The sequence below is a fragment of the Balaenoptera borealis genome, assembly GCF_965194805.1.
Source record: "Balaenoptera borealis genome assembly, chromosome: 16".
NCBI lineage: Eukaryota > Metazoa > Chordata > Mammalia > Artiodactyla > Balaenopteridae > Balaenoptera > Balaenoptera borealis.
In genome coordinates, this window is record NC_138872.1 from 81,357,666 (window position 1) to 81,375,950 (window position 18,285).

General features: G+C 55.4%; 2 protein-coding genes across 2 annotated transcripts; one reads left to right on the top strand and one right to left on the bottom strand.

Moving 5' to 3' along the window:
• Positions 1 to 995: 995 nt before the first annotated feature.
• On the bottom strand, positions 996 to 8,851 carry ZNHIT1 (zinc finger HIT-type containing 1). The gene is made up of 5 exons (XM_082359970.1): positions 8,682 to 8,851; positions 2,159 to 2,329; positions 1,630 to 1,709; positions 1,336 to 1,505; positions 996 to 1,241 (listed from the first exon to the last, which is right to left on the bottom strand). Exons 1-5 carry the CDS (start codon positions 8,701 to 8,703, stop codon positions 1,220 to 1,222), a joined length of 465 nt encoding a protein of 154 aa, XP_082216096.1. The 5' UTR covers positions 8,704 to 8,851; the 3' UTR covers positions 996 to 1,219.
• A 473-nt stretch (positions 8,852 to 9,324) lies between these two features.
• PLOD3 (procollagen-lysine,2-oxoglutarate 5-dioxygenase 3) lies at positions 9,325 to 17,125 on the top strand. Its single transcript, XM_082359962.1, has 19 exons — positions 9,325 to 9,794; positions 10,153 to 10,244; positions 10,411 to 10,547; positions 10,656 to 10,819; positions 10,950 to 11,062; positions 11,234 to 11,297; positions 11,850 to 11,947; positions 12,395 to 12,496; positions 12,672 to 12,797; positions 12,991 to 13,112; positions 13,522 to 13,626; positions 13,740 to 13,865; positions 14,157 to 14,298; positions 14,376 to 14,489; positions 14,675 to 14,743; positions 15,216 to 15,320; positions 15,846 to 15,992; positions 16,222 to 16,347; positions 16,690 to 17,125. The coding sequence occupies exons 1-19, from the start codon at positions 9,683 to 9,685 to the stop codon at positions 16,843 to 16,845; spliced, it is 2,220 nt and encodes a 739-aa protein (XP_082216088.1). The 5' UTR covers positions 9,325 to 9,682; the 3' UTR covers positions 16,846 to 17,125.
• The last annotated feature ends 1,160 nt before the right edge of the window (positions 17,126 to 18,285 follow it).

An 18,285-nucleotide genomic window follows, 5' to 3' on the forward strand; every position in this document is an offset into this window, starting at 1 on the left:
CTCCAAGGCACTTATGAGCTCATAGCTTGCAATCCACTTAGAGAAGGTGTGGGTGTAAGAAGCTCTAGTACCACAGAAGTTACAGCATCCAGGGCCGCCAAGAACAGGAGCCTCTATACCGTGAACTTCCTGACGCAACCCAGAAATTTCTGGGTTCTCTCTGCTGCTAATAATTTCACACACCACAGCCCCTGGTAAGAGGGGCTTCCTAAGGACAAGTGCTCCCTCAGACGGGCAGCACCAAGAACGAGGTCCCAGTCTCTCCCATTCGGTTAAGAACCAGAGGATAAAGACAGGACTGGTGCCTTCTGTGGTACCCTTCTATACCCCCGTCCCCACCCCTTCCCTCGCTCCACTTCCCCATCACCAGTCCTAGGAGCCAGCGGTACTCAAAAGATACCCAAAAAAAAAAAAAAAAAGATATCCAGAGGAACTACAGAAACAAAATTAAGAAAAAAAAAAAAAAAAAGAACTAGATCGATAATCCGAATAGCGACATAAAGCAGGCCAAGGGACTTCGCTTATGGTGCAGTGGTTAAGAATCCGCCTGCCAATGCAGGGGACACAAGTTCAATCCCTGGTCTGGGAAGATCCCACATGCTGCAGAGCAACTAAGCCTGTGCACCACAACTACTGAGCCTGCGCTCCAGAGCCCGTGAGCCACAACTACTGAGCCTGCGCGCCTAGAGCCCATGCTCTGCAATAAGAGAAGCCACCGCAACGAAGAAAAACCCCTGCTCACTGCAACTAGAGAAAGCCTGTGCACAGCAATGAAGACCCAACGCGGCCAAAATAAATAAATAAATAAATATAAAAAAAAAAGAAGCAGCCAAGAAATGCAAAGACCTGGGGATGGCAGGAGAATGGGACAAAATCTTTCACGGTCAGGGACCATGAGGGGCAGAGAGCGGGAGTAGGAAAAGACACAGAGCAGTGAGTTCGAGAGACAGGAGACCCCTCAGCCTCACCCCCAAAACACCACAGGACCAAACAGGCAGGCTCCTCCTCGCATGAGACCTTTTATTACAACAGCACGCTGAGGGCTCGGCCCACTGCCCTGCCACAGTCCCTGGGAGTAAGACTGGTCTTCCCTGGAGGACAGGACACGAGCTTTGTTGGGCTCCTCTCTTGGTCCAGGGGGAGCGCCTTTCCTTTCGGTGATGCCCTCTCCGAGGCCAGGTGATGCACGGAAGGCCTTCCTCTCTGGGGACGCCTAGGGTCATACAGTCCACTTCAGGCACCTGCAAGGCAGAGGAAGCCCAGGATGAGCAGAGGGTCCAGGAGGCTGCGGGGGGAGGAGGGGGAGGGTGTGGACCCGGGGGAGGCCCCTCTCACCTGGTCTCCTGGTGGGTGCCCAGGCAGCGCACAGTACAGTACCGGGCGCCGCAGCTGACACAGGTGTAGGGGGAGGGGAAGCCACAGACAGCACAGAAGGGGCGCTGGGGCCGGGATGGGGGTCCTGCGCAGGCCGTCAGGTAGTTGGGGCCCTCAGCCACACTCAGGTTCTGCAGAGACAAGGGGGCTGGCCCTGTGACCCCTCTGTCCCCTCCCAGGAACACCCGCTGGGGCCAAGGATCTCTGCAGGTGCATCCCTGCCCTGTGGGGTCCTCCCCAGCCAGCTCCTCTCACCTGCTCCTCCAGCAAGGCCTGAAAGTTTTTTCGGAAGCGAAGTTTAAAATGATCACCTCGAGTTTTCTTCTTTTTCTTTCCTAGAGGTCAAGAGCAATGAGTTACTTGGCACGTGCCAAGGAAGACACTGGTTCTTTGCTTCACCGTTCCGATCCCCCGTGTCCATTCATTGCCCAGGTGCCCACCTGGGTTCTAAGCCGGCCTCTCTCTAACACCCTTCCCCGCCCCCCACTTCTCCAAGCCAAGCCTTCCTCCATCTCCACCCTCCCTATATCTAGAGCTTTGTGTCCGAGCTCAAGGGATCTCAGAGCTCGTCGGCTCCAGCTTCTTTATCCTATTGATACATACAGGAAAGGAAACGGAAGCACAGAAAGGGAGAGCAGTTGGCTCAAAGGAGCCAGAGGAGCTCCTGGATCATCCATCCCCCAGCGCGATGTCCTTACGCACCCTGACCCGGGCAGGCTCTTCCCTCTTCCTGCAGCCTTGTCTCCTGGCACCCGGCGCCCGCTCCCTCCTCCACCCGACTCACCAGTGTCTGCATCATCATCAAACTGAGGCAGCCGCTTGCCGAGCTGGGGGAGCCCTGCGTGGGGGTCGTCCTGGAAGTTGTCATTCTCCAAGGCCTCGAGCTGCCTGTTGATGCGGCGTTGCCGGGCCGCCCGGTCCAGCACCCGCCGCTGTCCAGGGTCCTGGGAGCGAACTAGATGGGACGGGGCCAGAAGAGTTATGGGGTCAGAGAAGAGAGAAGCTGGGGCGGCCTTGGCTCTGAGCCGTGTGTGGAAGACGTCCAGGGGTTGGGGAGGCACAGTTCTCTGATCTCATCCTAGCCCCCAAGCCCTTGGCCCCTGTATCTTCTCCCAATATATCACCCACTCTGGCTGCTTCCTTCCCAGCTACCTAAGACTGCCGTTTCAGTCACTCATGCCTGTTTTCTTTTCTTTTTTTTAAAATATTTACTTATTTATTTATTCGGCTGCGCTGGGTCTTAGTTGCGGCACGCAGGATTTTCATTGTTGCATGTGGGATCTTTAGTTGTGGCACGCGGGATTCTTAGTTGCGGCACGTTAACTCTTAGTTGCGGCATGCAGGATCCAGTTCCCTGACCCGGGAACGAACCCGGGCCCCCTGAACTGGGAGCGTGGAGTCTTAGCCACTGGACTACCAGGTAAGTCCCCATTCATGCCTGTTTTCTATCCTTTTGGCCCCAGCCTTTCTTCCCAATCCCAGACACAGCCAATGAAATGCCTCCTGGAGACCTCTCACTGCTGGCCGAAATCACACAACCATGCTGACGGAGACCACAGTACACTCGGGGCTTCCAGGCTCCACTGGGACCTTGATGCACTCAGCCTTTACACTCAGCAATCTCCTTTCCCACCTAAAAGGACATGAGCCACCATGGAGAGATGCTCATCCATCAGCCTACCCTCAGTCGTAACTGCATGGGTACCCCCGTCCCTCCATTCCAAGTGGATGCACCCCCAAGTCCCACTGCTAAACCCAAACCCTTTACCTCTAGCTCGAGTCCTCCCCACCTCTTGCATCTTCAACCCCTCCCACTCAACTGGTACTTTCCCCTCCACAGAAAAACCTGCTAAACTCTCACGTGTCTACCCAACTTCATACCTACTCTGCTTTGAGAGTGCAGTCCATGGTAAGTTTTATTTCCTTACCTCCCATCCACTCCTAACCAACCCCTGGCAAACCAACTTCCATTCAATGGGAACCACTCACACTCAGGACACCAGTGACCATCTAGGGCCAAATCCAGTGTGTTTGCTTGAGCTCTCCATAGCCTGAGACTGTGTCTATATGTCACATTTTAGTAATTCTTGCAATATTTCACACGTTTTCATTATTATTATCTTTGTTATGGTGATCTGTGACCAGTGATCTTTGATGTTACTATTGTAATTGTTTTCGGGCATCACAAATCGCACCCATACAAGACGGCAAACTTGATTGATAAATGTGTGTGTGTTCCGACTACTCTAGCAGTCAGCTGTCCCAAGTCTCTCTCCCTGTCCTCGGGCTTCCCGATTCCCTGAGACACAACAATATTGAAATTAGGCCAATTAATAACCTTACAGTGGCCTCTAAGTGTTCAAGTGAAAGGAAGAGCTACATGTCTCTCACTTTAAATCAAAAGCTAGAAATGATTATGCTTAGTGAGGAAGGCATGTCAGAAGCTGAGACAGGCCAAAAGCTAGACCTCTTGAACCAAACAGTTAGCTAAGTTGTGAATGCAAAGGAAAAGTTCTTGAAGAAAATTAAAAGTGCTAGTTCAGTCAACACCTGAATGACAAGAAAGCAAAACAGCCTTACTGCTCATATGGAGAAAGATTTAGTGATCTGGATAGAAGATCAAACCAGCCATAACATTCCCTTAATCCAAAGCCTAATAAAGAGCAAGGCCCTAACTCTCTTCAATTCTACAAGGGCTGAGAGAGGTGAGGAAGCAGCAGAAACAAAGTGTGAAACGAGCAGAGGTTGGTTCATTAGGTTTAAGGAAAGAAGCCAGGGACTTCCCTGGTGGCGCAGTGGTAAGAATCCACCTGCCAATGCAGGGGACATGGGTTTGATCCCTGGTCCGGGAAGATCCCACATGCCGCGGAGCAACTAAGCCTGTGCACCGCAACTACTGAGCTTGCGCTCTAGAGCCTGCGAGCCACAACTACTGAAGCCCGCGAGCCTAGAGTCTGTGCTCCGCAACAAGTGAAGCCACCTCAATGAGAAGCCTGCGCACCGCAACGAAGAGTAGCCCCCACTCGCTGCAACCAGAGAAAGCCCGCGCGCAGCAACGAAGACCCAACGCAGCCAAAAATAAATAAATAAATAAGTAAATTTATTTTTTAAAAAAAGGAAAGAGGCCGTCTCCATAACATAAAAGTGCAAGCTGAAGCAGCAAGTGCTGATGTAGAGGGACTTCCCTGGTGTCCTGTGGCTAAGACTCCACACTCCCAGTGCAGGGAGCCTGGGTTCGATCCCTGGTCAGGGAACTAGATCCCACATGCTGCAACTAAGAGTTCGCATGCTGCAACTAAAGACCCGGCACAGCCAAATAAATAAATAAATATATTTTTTTAAAGTGCTGTTGTAGAAGCTACAGTAAGTTATTCAGAAGCTCAAACTAAGGGAATTCCCTGGTGGGCCAGTGGTTAGGACTGTGCACTTTCACTGCTGTGGGCCCGGGTTCGATCCCTGACTGGGGAACTAAGATCCCGCAAGCTGCGCAGCACGGCCAAAAAAAAAAAATCAGAGGCTCTAGCTAAGATAATTGATGAAGGTGGCAACACTAAACAACAGACTTCCAGTGTAGACAAAACTGCCTTCTATTAGAAGAAGAAGCCATCCAGGACTTTCATAGCTAGAGAGGAGAAGTCAATGCCTGGCTTCAAAGCTTCAAAGGATAGGATGACTCTCTTGTTAGGGGCTAAAGCAGCTGGCTGGTAACTTTAAGTTGAAGCCAACGCTCATTTACCCTTCTGAACATCCTAGGGCCCTTAAGAATTAGGCTAGATCTATCCTGCCTGTGCTCTATAAATGGAACAACAAAGCCTGGATGACAGCACATTTGTTTACAACATAGTTTACCGAATATTTGAAGCCCACTGTTGACACCTACTGCTCAGAAAAAAAAGATACTTTACAAACTATTACTGCTCATTGACAATGCACCTGCTCACCCGAGAGCTCTAATGGAGATGTACAACAAGATCAATGTTGTTTTCACGCCTGCTAACACAATATCCATTCTGCAGCCCGTGGATTAAGGAGTAATTTTGACTTTCAAGTCTTATTATTTAAGAAATATATTTCATAAGGCTATAGCTGCCATAGATAATGATTCCTCTGATGGAGCTGGGCAGAGTCAATTGAAAACCTTCTGGAAAGGATTCACCATTCTAGACGCCATGAAGAACATTTGTGATTCATGGGAAGAGGTCAAAACGTCAACATTAACAGGAGTTTGGAAGAAGTTGATTCCGACCCTCATGGATGACTTTGAGGGATTCAAGACTTCAGTGGAGGAAGTAACTGCAGATGTGGTGGAAACAGCAAGAGAACTATAATTAGAAGGGGAGCTTGAAGATGTGACTGAATTGCTGAAATCTCACAATAAAACTCATGGATGAGGAGTTGCTTCTTCTGGATGAGCCAAGAAAGTGGTTTCTTGAGATAAAATCTACTCGTGGTGAAGATGTTGTGAAGACTGTTGAAACAACAACAAATGATTCACAGTATCACATAACAGGGAATTCCCTGGCAGTCCAGTGGTTAGGACTACGAGCTCCCACTGCAGTGGGCCAGGGTTCGATCCCTGGTTGAGGAACTAAGATTCTGCAAGCTGTGTGGGGACAGAAGGAAGGAAGGAAGGGAGGGAGGGAGGGAGGGAGGGTGGAGAAAGAAAGGGAAAGGAAAGGAAAGGAAAAAACAAAGACCTTTAAAAAATAGAATATTATATAACTTACTTGATAAAGCAGTGACAGGCTTGAGAGGATTAACTCCAATTTTGAAAGAAGTTCTACTCTGGGTAAAACGCTATCAAACAGCATTGCAGGCTACAGAGAACTCCTTCACGAAAGGAAGAGTCAATCAATGTGGCAAACGTCCGTGCTGTCTTACTTTAAGCAACTGCCACGGCCACCCCAGCCTTCAGTAACCATCACCCTGATCAGTCAGCAGCCATCCACATCGAGGCAAGACATTCCACCAGCAAAAAAGGTTACAATGCGCTGAAGACTCACATGATGGCTAGCATTTCTTAGCAATAAAGTATTTTTAAATTAACGCATGTACATTTTGAAAAGACATAATGCTATTGCACACTTAACTGACTATAACGTAAAAACAAAAAAGATTTCTTTTTGGCTGCGCCGAGCAGCATGTGGAATCTTAGTTCCCCGACCAGGGATTGAACCCGTGCCCCCTGCAGTAGAAGCGTGGAGTCTTAACCACCGGATAGCCAGGGAAGTCCCTAAACATAATTTTTATATGCACTGGGAAATAAAAAAATTTGTGTGACTCACTTTATTGCGATATTCGCTTTATTGCAGTGTTTAGAACCGAACCTGCGTATCTCTGAGATCTGCCTGTACTAAGCTCTTTGCATAAATGGAATCCTTTAATCTTTACATCAACCCTATGAGATAGGTATCATTATCATCCCCAGTTTACTGGAGTTCAGAGGTTAAGAAACCTGTCCAAAGTTTACACAGCTAATAAGCACCTGGGTCAGAATTCAAACCCAGAACTGCCCAGCATCAAAAAAGATCCTCTTGATCGCTGTACTATACTGCCTCCCTTCCAAGTACCAGGCGGTTCTGGGAATACAACCAGAGCTTGCAGTCAGGTGGGGAATATAAATGATCAAATAAACAAGCCCAGTACAGGACAGTACATGCTAGGACAGGGAAGTACAAAGTACTACAAAGCACATGACAGAAACACATAACCGGGGCTTGGGGTAGTCAGGAAGATTTTCCAGAGCAAAGTAAGTCTAGGTTGAGGCCTGACTGATGAATAGAAGTTAGCCTGATTGGGATGGGGGTGGGGTGTCTTAGGCCTTGGTACCAGCATGAGAGAAGGCCTGGATGAAAGACTGCAGTGCCTTCAATAAATTTTTTAAAGTTCGGTATGGCTGGTATATAAAGTATGTGTGTGTGGTGGGCGGGGGGAGGATGGGGATAGGAAGTCAGGCAGACCATTAAGAATCTTACCTTTAAGTATCTAAAGGAATTTGGCTTTGGGACTTCCCTGGTGGTCCACTGGATAAGACTCCGAGCTCCCAATGCAGGGAGCCCGGGTTCGATCCCTGGTCAGGGAACTAGATCCCACATGCCTGCTGCAACTAAGAGTTCATATGCCACAACTAAGGGGCCCACCTGCTGCAACTAAGACCCAGCGCAACCAAATAAATTAAAATTTTTTTAAAATAACAAAATAAAGGAATTTGGATTTGGGGATTTTATGGTGAGGGTGTTGGAGATCCAGTGAGGGGTTTAAAGATGACATGACTGGATTTATTACAAGTCAATCTGGCAGAGTGTTCTGACCCTCATCTCTTTTTATCTGGATTCCTCAACAGCTTCCTAACTGGCCTTCCAATCTCTGAACCTGCACTACACAATAGAGCAGCCACTAGTCACATGAGGCTACTGAAATTTAGATGTAGATTAATTAAGCTGTAATTAATTAAGACACATAAATTTTTAAATTCAGTTTCTCAATCTTGCCACATTTCAAGTGCTCAATAGCCACATGTGGCTACCGGCTGCCATACTGAATAGTGCTGATTAAGAACATTTCCATCATCCCTGAAATTTCTACCGGACAGCGCAGCTCTAGTCGCTCCAATCCATCCTCCGCATTGAAGCTAAACTCCCTTTCTAAGAGATAAATTTGTCTGGGTCACTCCCCTGCCTTAAAAGCCCTTGATGGCTCTCCACCGCCCTCTCCAGAGAGTTCAAACTCTTCGGCAGTGTATACAATGCCTTTCAAGGATACCTCTTCCTAGCCCTCCAGCCTCTCTCCTCTGCAAGCCCCAGAACTGTGAACTTGGCTTCCTAAGCGATTTGCTTTTTCTTGCTCTCCTACCTTGGCACGTGCGGTTCCCGCTGCAGGGAAGGAGTCCCCACGCAACTGCACTGAGCTAAACTGTGACTTTCAGGACTCAACCCAAGCGTTTTCTTTCCCTCCAGTCCCCTCCTTCCCAGAAGCTGGGTTGGATGCCACTCCTCCCCGAGCCCAGGCACTCTGCATCCCTCTACCATAGCACGTATCACTCTGAAATGCAGTGGTAAGTCTGCGCGTCTGCCCAGCTCCCGGAAAGCCAGTTCTTGGATGCTAAGGATCTTTTTTCTTTCTCCATCCCCAGGGCCCGGGTTGCAGCAGGCATGAATAAAACGTGAACGGATGGTTTGGGGGTCTGCCCCGACGTCAGGACCCGAGGCCCGGGGTAGGGATTTAAGACTAATAACTGGCTGAGGGAATCCTAGGCCAGGTTCGGTTTTAGGGGAGGGTAGGGGGCCAACAGCCGAGGGCTCACATACCCGAAGTTTTCTTCTCCACCATTTTCACAACACAGCCGCCAGATGAGCCTACTGCGCACGCGTTCTAAATCACGCGCTGTGGTAGGGGCATGACGACTTCCTGTGGCGCGTGCCTCTACGCGTGCGCAGTGCAATCCACCGCTTTAACTGCGTAATGTTCCCTTAGAGACCAGAAAGCTTTCCGCCATATTTTATACGGGCAAAACTACTTACGACCTCGGTGTAGTTGTGTATTTTGCGGGACCCTCGAAATGGGTCATTTTAAAGAGGTGTTGCCAGTGATCTTTCAAGAAACGTCATTTTCCTTTGGTCCGTCTGAAGATACAATCATCACAAAGGCATCCCCTGGAGCTTCTCCCCTGGGCGGTGAAGATGATGGTCCGGAGTACCAAAGAACTTGGCCTGAGTGGGCAATCCCAGAGGTCCCCGGTGACCCTCTGCCAAAACCTCAACCCCCAGACCCCTTGGGGCCGCAGACTCCTCGGCCTTCTCCCTCCCTGCCGTCAAACCCGCTCCGCGCGTCCCCACCGCCTCTCTTTCTGGGTCTTCCGCCCGGCTGCTCGATGCAGGGCTGTGGCAAAGACCCGCCTCCGCATCCCGCCGGACCCGCAAGGGGTCACTTCCCCTCTCCGCGTTTCACTTTCCTCAAGTGTTAGGCTGGCTGTGGGCCGGGCTGGCTCTAAATGTCCTCGGCTCGGGATCGCCGGCCCTAGTCCCCGCCCCTCCCCCGCCTCCGGGCTGGGCGCCCCCTCCGCTCGTTCAGTTCTGCTCACCGCCCGGGACAATCCTCGCCTTGTCTAAGGCCCGGCATCTCGAGTTTTCTGTAACCTCCGGGTACGCTTTTTTTTCCCCCCAGGGCGGAGCCCCAACCCGGCTCCTCCTAGCTGCGGGCCGCACAGCAGCCCGCATCCTTTTTCCCAGAGACCCTCTCCGGAGCTGGGGTCCAGGCGCACAGCCAGAGCCCGGTGCGGGCCTGTGTGCCTCTCGGCCAGCTCCCCGTCATGGCCTCGGGCCCGGGACTCCGGCTCCTGCTGCTACTGCTGCTACTGCTGTCGCCGCCTCCTGAGGCCTCGGCTTCAAATCGTCCCCGGGGCAGCGACCCTGTCAACCCAGGTGAGAACCCCGGGAGGGGCGAGTGGCGCCAGACTGACCCGGGGGAGAGGGTCGAGGCCGGCCTCTCCCACACCCAGCGGGCTCCCTAGGGCCGAATCACACGGCCCCTCGCCCACTCCTCGCTCTGAACTGTTTCCACCCTCCGCATGGAAACTGACCCCGAATTTCTGGGTGTTACTCCCATCCCGCTTTCACTGGGGTCAGGTTTCCCTGGGTTGGAAGAGATTAAGAGGGAATGCGGAAAGGAGGTGAGGAACAGGAGCAGAGTCAGAGGGAGGGGAAGGGGACCTGCGGTGAGTGGAGCGCGTGGGGCAGCTGGGCGAGTGGGTCCTGAGTGCCAGTTCCTGGCTGGTGACAGAGAAGCTGCTGGTGATCACCGTGGCCACAGGCGAGACAGAAGGATACCGGCGTTTCCTGCGGTCAGCGGAGTTTTTCAATTACACTGTGCGGGTGAGGAGAGGAACACCCTCGTGGCCTCTAGAAGGGGTGGGGGTGGGGTCTAGCCTAGGAGTGGGCTGAGGGCTGGATGCCTGGGACCCCACGGTGAGCCTGGTCAGGGCGGTGGGACCACCTGGCCGCCTGAGCCCCTCCCTGGCATTCTGGGTCTCCTCCACAGACCCTTGGCCTGGGACAGGAGTGGCGAGGGGGCGATGTAGCCCGAACGGTTGGTGGAGGACAGAAGGTCAGGTGGCTAAAGAAGGAAATGGAGAAATATGCAGACAGGGAAGATATGGTCATCATGTTTGTGGACAGGTAAAGGGGCTGGGGCTGGGGAGAAAGAAGAGGGGTGGACAGAAAGAGGGGGTGAGGATACTGAGGTTCCTAGTGGCTGTCCTGCTCATCCTCCCCTTCCTCCCCCAGCTACGATGTGATTCTGGCTGGCAGCCCCTCGGAGCTGCTGAAGAAGTTTGTCCAGAGTGGCAGCCGCCTGCTCTTCTCTGCAGAGGGCTTCTGCTGGCCCGAGTGGGGGCTGGCGGAGCAGTACCCTGAGGTGGGCACGGGGAAGCGCTTCCTCAACTCTGGTGGTGAGTGGCAGAGTGTCCAAAAGTGGTGGGGCATGGAGTGTTCCAGGTGCCTGAGGGCTGGAGAGGGAGTGGGGACAGGTCCTGGGACCCTGGGAATCTTGGAGTCAGCACCTCCCCTCCCCCGACCCAGGATTCATTGGCTTCGCCCCCGCTATCCACCAAATCGTCCGCCAGTGGAAGTACAAAGATGACGATGACGATCAGCTGTTCTACACTCGGCTCTACCTGGACCCAGGACTGAGGGTAGGGAGGGGCAGAGGAGGGGTCCCGACTTGAAGCTCTGGAGGTGGCAGGCCTCTCAGGCTGAATGGGAGGGAAGGGGTAAAGAGGCTTCTTGAAAGACATAAAGAGAAAAGAGTGGGAAATGATGTCCCACCCCCTCTTTAATTAACTGCCCCATCTCATCCCGTCCAGGAGAAACTCAGCCTTAATCTGGATCATAAATCGCAGATCTTTCAGAACCTCAACGGGGCTTTAGGTGAGGAAAAGGCAATCAGTAGGGGTGATGAGAGGCTGCTGGGGGTCCTGAATGTGGGAGGGGCTCCTGGTAGAACTGGGGTGATCTTCAACTCATCTCGATGTTAACTTCATCAAACGTCAGAATGGCTGATAGAGTTAGTTGCACTGTGCTAATAGTAACAGAAGCAGCAATGGTCGTACCTAATGTCTGTTTGACATACTATGTGGCAAGGCTCTGGGCCAGGGTTTTACTTCTGTAATTTCATTTAACATAACAGTTCTACAAAGGGCGGGTCTGTGGTTATCCACCTGTCTCAGATGGGAAAACTGCATCTTTGAGGGGCCAGTGACTTGCCCAGGTCGCACAGGTAGTAAGTGGTGGGGTGCCCCAGGGTGGCAGCAGCCTGGTCAGTGCCCTCAGAGAGAGAAGGTATCCCGTCCCTGCCCCATGGGTCACAGTCCTTCATCCTCTAGAGAAGCTGGGCAGCCCCCGCCCCCCTATATTTAGAAGCACGTGCTGTTTGGCAGCTTTTGGGGAAAGGGAGTCTGAAGCCTGGCCTTTCTTCCCCAGATGAGGTGGTTTTAAAGTTTGGTCGGAATCGTGTGCGTATCCGGAATGTGGCCTATGACACACTTCCTGTTGTGGTCCATGGGAACGGCCCCACTAAGGTGCCCCAGTTGCTTATACCCTCAGCCCCAGCCCCAGTCAGTCCTGGCCGCACAGCCCCTGCCCTAGACCTCGCCCCAGCCCCCAGGTTCCTCCAGCCCTTCCAAGTAGTGAGTCCTCCCCAGCCCCAGTCAGTCCTGGCCGCACAGCCCCTGCCCTAGACCTCGCCCCAGCCCCCAGGTTCCTCCAGCCCTTCCAAGTAGTGAGTCCTCCCCAGCCCCAGTCAGTCCTGGCCGCACAGCCCCTGCCCTAGACCTCGCCCCAGCCCCCAGGTTCCTCCAGCCCTTCCAAGTAGTGAGTCCTCCCCAGCCCCAGAAGCACGGGTGCTGGGAGAGTTTCTCAGTGGCCACCGCTCCCCATCCTGCCCTGTCCCCTGCCTGTCTGCCCCACCTCCCTCACCTCTGGCCCTGGACTCGTCAGCCTCAGCCTCTCACCGTCTCTCCCAACAGCTCCAGCTGAATTACCTGGGAAACTACGTCCCCAATGGCTGGACTCCTGAGGGAGGCTGTGGGTTCTGCGACCAGGACCGGAGGCCACTCCCGGGGGGGCAGGTGAGGAGGGGGTGCCAGCGTGGGTGGGAGAGCGCTTGGAAGCAGGGGGTGCAGGGAGGGCATTCCAGGCAGCAGTGGGTGGGGGCAAAGCCCCTGGAGACCCCCAAACCTGCCAGGGTTGTGGAGGACAGACTGGCGGGCTTTCCTCTGAGCCCCATCACGTTGTATCTTCCAGACTCCCCCCCGGGTGCTTCTCGCAGTGTTTGTGGAACAACCTAGCCCGTTCCTGCCCCGCTTCCTCCAGAGGCTGCTGCTCCTGGACTATCCCCCCGACAGGGTCACCCTCTTTCTGCACAACAACGTGAGACACCCCGACTGACAGCCTCTCCCTCCCAAGGGACCCCGCCCCTGCCCTCATCAGAACTCCCACTCCCTATCCCAGACTCCTTCCTGCACCCTTCCGCTCACCTCCTTCCCTGCTCCTGTCCCTCAGGCACCATCTTTTCTGCCCTCTCAGTCTCCCCATCTCCCCCTTCTCCCCCCACCATCTCCAGGAGGTGTACCACGAGCCCCACATTGCTGACTCCTGGTCCCAGCTGCAGGACCACTTCTCAGCTGTGAAGCTGGTGGGGCCCGAGGAGGGCCTGACGCCAGGCGAGGCCAGGGACATGGCCATGTGAGTGAGCCTCGGGTGGGTGTTGCTGGGGGAGGGGGCGGTGAGAGCAGTGGGCGAGGGGCTGCCACCCACTGCACGCCCCCTTCCCTCTCCGTTCCCCATCCAGCCTCTCCTCGGCCTCCACAGTGGCGCACTCCCAGCCACTACGCGTGCTGTCCCTCCCTTGCCCCGCACAGATGGAAGAATCTGGGGGTCCTGGGGGAGGAGGCACACAGGCCTCGGCCTCCCCCTTTCCCGCCCTCCCCCTCCCCCCCGTCTTTTTCTCCCTCCTGTCTTCTTGCTGGTGCTTCTACCCACTTTCCTCCTCTTCTCCTCAGCGGGTAGGGGGAGTTCCACCCACTCTACAGTCCCCTCTCCCCCCCACCTGCTCCCGTTTCAGCTCATCTGTCTGTTGGTCTGTCACCTCCAGGGACATTTGCCGGCAGGACCCCAAGTGTGAATTCTACTTCAGCCTGGACGCAGACGCGGTCATCAGCAACCCGCAGACCCTGCGCATCCTCATTGAAGAGAACAGGTCGCTCACCTGGTTCAGCCAGAGGGCCCCCAAGTAGTCCCCAGGGAACCCCCAACTCCTCCCCTGGGCGCGGGGCACAACTCCGCCTGGCCCTCACCTCTGCTCGTCCACAGGAAGGTGATAGCGCCCATGCTGTCCCGCCACGGGAAGCTGTGGTCCAATTTCTGGGGAGCCCTGAGTCCCGATGAGTACTACGCGCGCTCCGAGGACTACGTGGAGCTGGTGCAGCGGAAGAGAGTGTGCGTCCTGCAGCCCCTCCCCTCCCCCGAGCTGGGCCCTCGGAGACCCCTGCACCCTGCCCCAAAGCCCCGGTCTCGGGGCTCCAGTGGCCACCCATAAGACGTGCTGGGGGTTGTGGGCAGGGACTGACCGTGCAGGGGGGCATGAGAGGGTTGCGACCAGCAGGGCTTGACGGGGGAAGCCAGTGGGACCTAGCAGCTCACAGCCCTCGAGGGAAGGGGCTCCTGGGAGGAACAGGGCAGGATTGTGGGGGTCGCCCACCTAGCTGACCCCGGTGTGGGTGCCTCCAGGGGCGTGTGGAATGTGCCCTACATATCCCAGGCCTACGTGATCCGCGGGGAGACCCTGAGGACGGAGCTGCCCCAGAGGGAGGTGTTCTCAGGCAGTGACACTGACCCAGACATGGCCTTCTGCAAGAGCCTGCGGGATAAGGTGAGTGGGCCTGGGGCTCGAGGCGGGGCAAGGCGCTTGCTCCCTGTCACCCTTCTCACACCCTCCCCCCACGCCAGGGCATCTTTCTCCACCTCAGCAATCAGCACGAATTTGGGCGCCTCCTGGCCACTTCCCGGTATGACACAGACCACCTGCACCCTGACCTCTGGCAGATCTTCGACAACCCCCTGGTGAGTAGGCAGCCCCTCGCTCAGAAGGTAGTTTCCCCTCCTTCCGTAAAGGAGGATGCCCCAGACCCACCGCACGCGCATGCGCGCTGTGCAGGCTCTCCTGTTGCCTGGGGAGGGGGCTTCCTGGGTGGGAGCAGATGGAATGAAGAGGGCCTGGGTCAAGGTGCGCCTCCTCCCACCCCCAGGACTGGAAGGAGCAGTACATTCACGAGAACTACAGCCGCGCCCTGGAAGGGGAGGGGTTCGTGGAACAGGTGAGCCCCACGCAGGACCCCGACCCATCACACGGCCATCACCCCCTGGGCCCACCGCCTGGATTAGTGGTGCCTCAGGGTTTTCTGCTCAGGCAAGATGAGGGCAAAGGCTGAGCAGATAGGCCTGCCGCCCCCATCCTGGCATTAATCAGGGTGGTCCTCTCTTGTCTGTTGGGTATATTGGTGTATGGGTGAAATGATACTTTTTAAGACGAGTTTGAAAACCACTATCCCAGAACCCAGGGCTCCAGGACCCCCGTGCCGTTTGCACCATGTTTTCAGCACTGCTCCCACCTTCTCTGGCCCGGCGCCTCCTGACCCGTCCCCACACTCAGATCCCCGTTCCTGCAGATTCTCTCATCTCCTGGCTTCCCTTTCTGCTCCCTGCTTTCTCTCCCTTCCTTTGGCTGCCTGTCCGCTCCCCGAGCATGACCCGGCCCTGCTTTTCTTGCCCTGCCCCGTCCGTCCTCAGCCCTGCCCGGACGTGTACTGGTTCCCTCTGCTGTCTGAGCAAATGTGTGATGAGCTGGTGGAGGAAATGGAGCACTACGGCCAGTGGTCAGGAGGCCGGCATGAGGTGAGGGGCTGGGGCAGGGGAGGAGGGGGGACCTCAGGAGGAGGGAGGTGAAATTTCCCTGATTGAGGGAAAATGGAATCCAGAGAGTGGGAGCAAGGAGGGGTCCCCAAGGGGGAGGGGCCCACAGGAGGCACAACTGTATTCATTCATTCATCCATTCGTTCAAGAAATACTTACAGGGTGGGTCCTAAACGCCAGCCCCTGACCCGGGTGGTGCAGGTCGAGCTCTGCCCTCCTGGGTCTCACCTGCTGTCAGTAGCAGCAGCAACCCAGCTTCTAAAGGCTGTGATGGGCAGCCCAGGTGCTGCAGGAGTCTCCGGAGGGAACCTTGACCCAGACGTGGGGGGACCGAGGGGCTTCACAGGAGAGGTGACATCTTAGCTGACACTTAGAGGACAGGAGGAGTGAGTCAAGCTAAGAAGTGGTCGAGACTTCCAGACGGAGGGAATACAGGCTTTAAGGCCTGGGAGCAAGAGGAGGGGGAGGCTGGCACTGCCCTATCGGCTCAGTGCCCACTGCCCACAGGACTCAAGGCTGGCTGGAGGCTACGAGAACGTGCCCACCGTGGACATCCACATGAAGCAGGTGGGCTATGAGGACCAGTGGCTGCAGCTGCTGAGGACGTACGTGGGGCCCATGACCGAGAGCCTGTTCCCAGGCTACCACACCAAGGTGGGCCGCTGCACTCGCCACCCCCGCTCCTCCCCCTTCCCACACCCCGTCCCGGTGGGACGTCTCCACACGATGCCTTTTTGGCCCCCGTGGTGTTTGGGGCCCCATAAAATGAGATCCTACAGGAGGGCAGCCCTGGGGGAGGCAGCCCGCAGGTACCAGTGAGAACCCCTCCCCCTCCCCGGACCTGATGGCCATCCCTCCAGCCTCTCCTCCCGTGTCCCCACAGACCCGGGCGGTGATGAACTTTGTGGTCCGCTACCGGCCAGATGAGCAGCCCTCTCTGCGGCCACATCACGACTCATCCACCTTCACCCTCAATGTCGCCCTCAACCACAAGGGCCTGGATTATGAGGTGAGTCCCTACTGCCCTCCGCTTCAGGGCGCCCCCAGGGCCCCTCCCCACACGCAGGACCCTGTGTCCCGCCCCCTTACAATCCCTACACACACCCCTCAGTCACCTCTCTCCCTCTGGTCTGCCTTCTTTATATTTCTCAGTGACTTCGTGGGTATCCTCTTCTGGACCCCTTCCGGGCTGGCAGCCTCACCCTTTCTCCTGGGTCTCCCATCTGCTGATGCCCAAACCTCCTGTGTCCTGCCTCCCTGATTCCCCCGGTCGGGCTCTCCCCGCTGTCAGCCCGCCGCCCAGTCCCCACTTCCGCTCACCCTGCACTCCTGCCCCTTCTCCTGTTCCCAGGGAGGTGGCTGCCGCTTCCTGCGCTACGACTGCGTGGTGTCGTCCCCCCGGAAGGGCTGGGGGCTCCTGCACCCTGGCCGCCTCACCCACTACCACGAGGGGCTGCCCACCACTCGGGGCACTCGCTACATCATGGTGTCCTTTGTCGACCCCTGACGCTCCACCACTCTGCCCAAGCTTCCCTGCCATTGTGCCTTCTTGTGCCCCCCTCCTCGGAGGGGGTCTGTCCGGCTCCTCGCCTCCTGGGTGTACGTTCCGTGTGCCTGGGACTGAATGTGTCGCCTCACTCCCCACCACACAGCCCTCAGGAAGCTCAGGGAGCCCCCTTGCTCCACCCCTCAGCCCCCAAGGGTTCCCGGGGAGAGGGATTCTGGGTGTTCACCACGTGATAAATTATTGTTTTTCAGTCTCCCTCTCAATAAAAGAGGATTTGTAATTCTCGAGTCCATTTATTCTTTCATCTACCTGTGGACCCCGTATCTCTCCCACCACCCAATGTAGAGGGGAGACCCGGGGTTTTCCAGAGGAAAAGAACAGAGAAGAAGAAAAGGTGGAAACATGATTTTAGAGCAGAGTGGGAGCCTGGAAGCTTCCCTGGCTCCCATGTCTAACTCCCGTCATTGCCAGAGCTGGGGGAGGACGTGAGGAGGGCCAGACCGAAAGAAGGACTTCCCTTGTTGGGCTGAGGTGAGAACCCCCCATCCCCACCCCCGCAAAGCCCGCAAGCTCTCCTCCCTGATTCTCTCCTCACCTGATAGCATCTTCTCCAGTGCATGAAGTGTGGGGTGGCACAGCCCTAAGCTGGGCTCCAGGGACATTGCTGGGGAAGTAAGTCCCCCTGGGGGCATGTGTTCTTTGAGGGAAGACAGGCTGGAACCTTACTGTGGCTTCTTGCATCTAAGCTGTTAGTTAGGTGGAATCAGGAGAGGGGAATCCTGAGGGTCAGCCCAGGAAAGCTTCCTGGAAGAGGGGGGATGGGAAGCAGCCTTGAAAAAGACAAGACCGGGACTTTTTTTTTTTTTACTGAGACTTCTGGTGGTCCAGTGGTTAGGACTACTGGCTTGCACTGCAGGGACCATGGGTTCCATCCCTGGAGAGGGAACTAAGATCCCACAAGGCAAGGTGCAGCCAAAAAAAACCAAAAACAAGTGACGTTCCCTGACCTGGAAAAAGTGCTGGCTCTGCAGGCCTCTGGTCAATGTTAAACAGGGCCACGGTCACAGTGAGGACTGGCCCCAGCCCACTGGAAGGTGTGCCGACAGACCAGTGGGCTCTCTCTTGGAGGGGTTCCCCAATCCTTAGCCTTTCCCATAAAACCCTTCCCTCTGGAGGTCTCCCCACAGAGGCCTAAGCTACTCCTTAGGGAATATATCCTCCTGCAGGTCACCTACCGTTCAGGGGCCAGGCCCGGGTGACAAATGGGGAGCCCTGCTCTTCAGGGTACACACACATGGCAACCCCTGCTGACCCAGACCTCTCCCAGCCCTGCTCCTCACAGGGAGCCGGTCCTGACCTCCACAAAGTTAAACGCCTTCCTCACCCCCAGGCTCCAAGCCACAGCCCTGGTCTTTCCTTTTGGTCCTACTGGTCACTGCC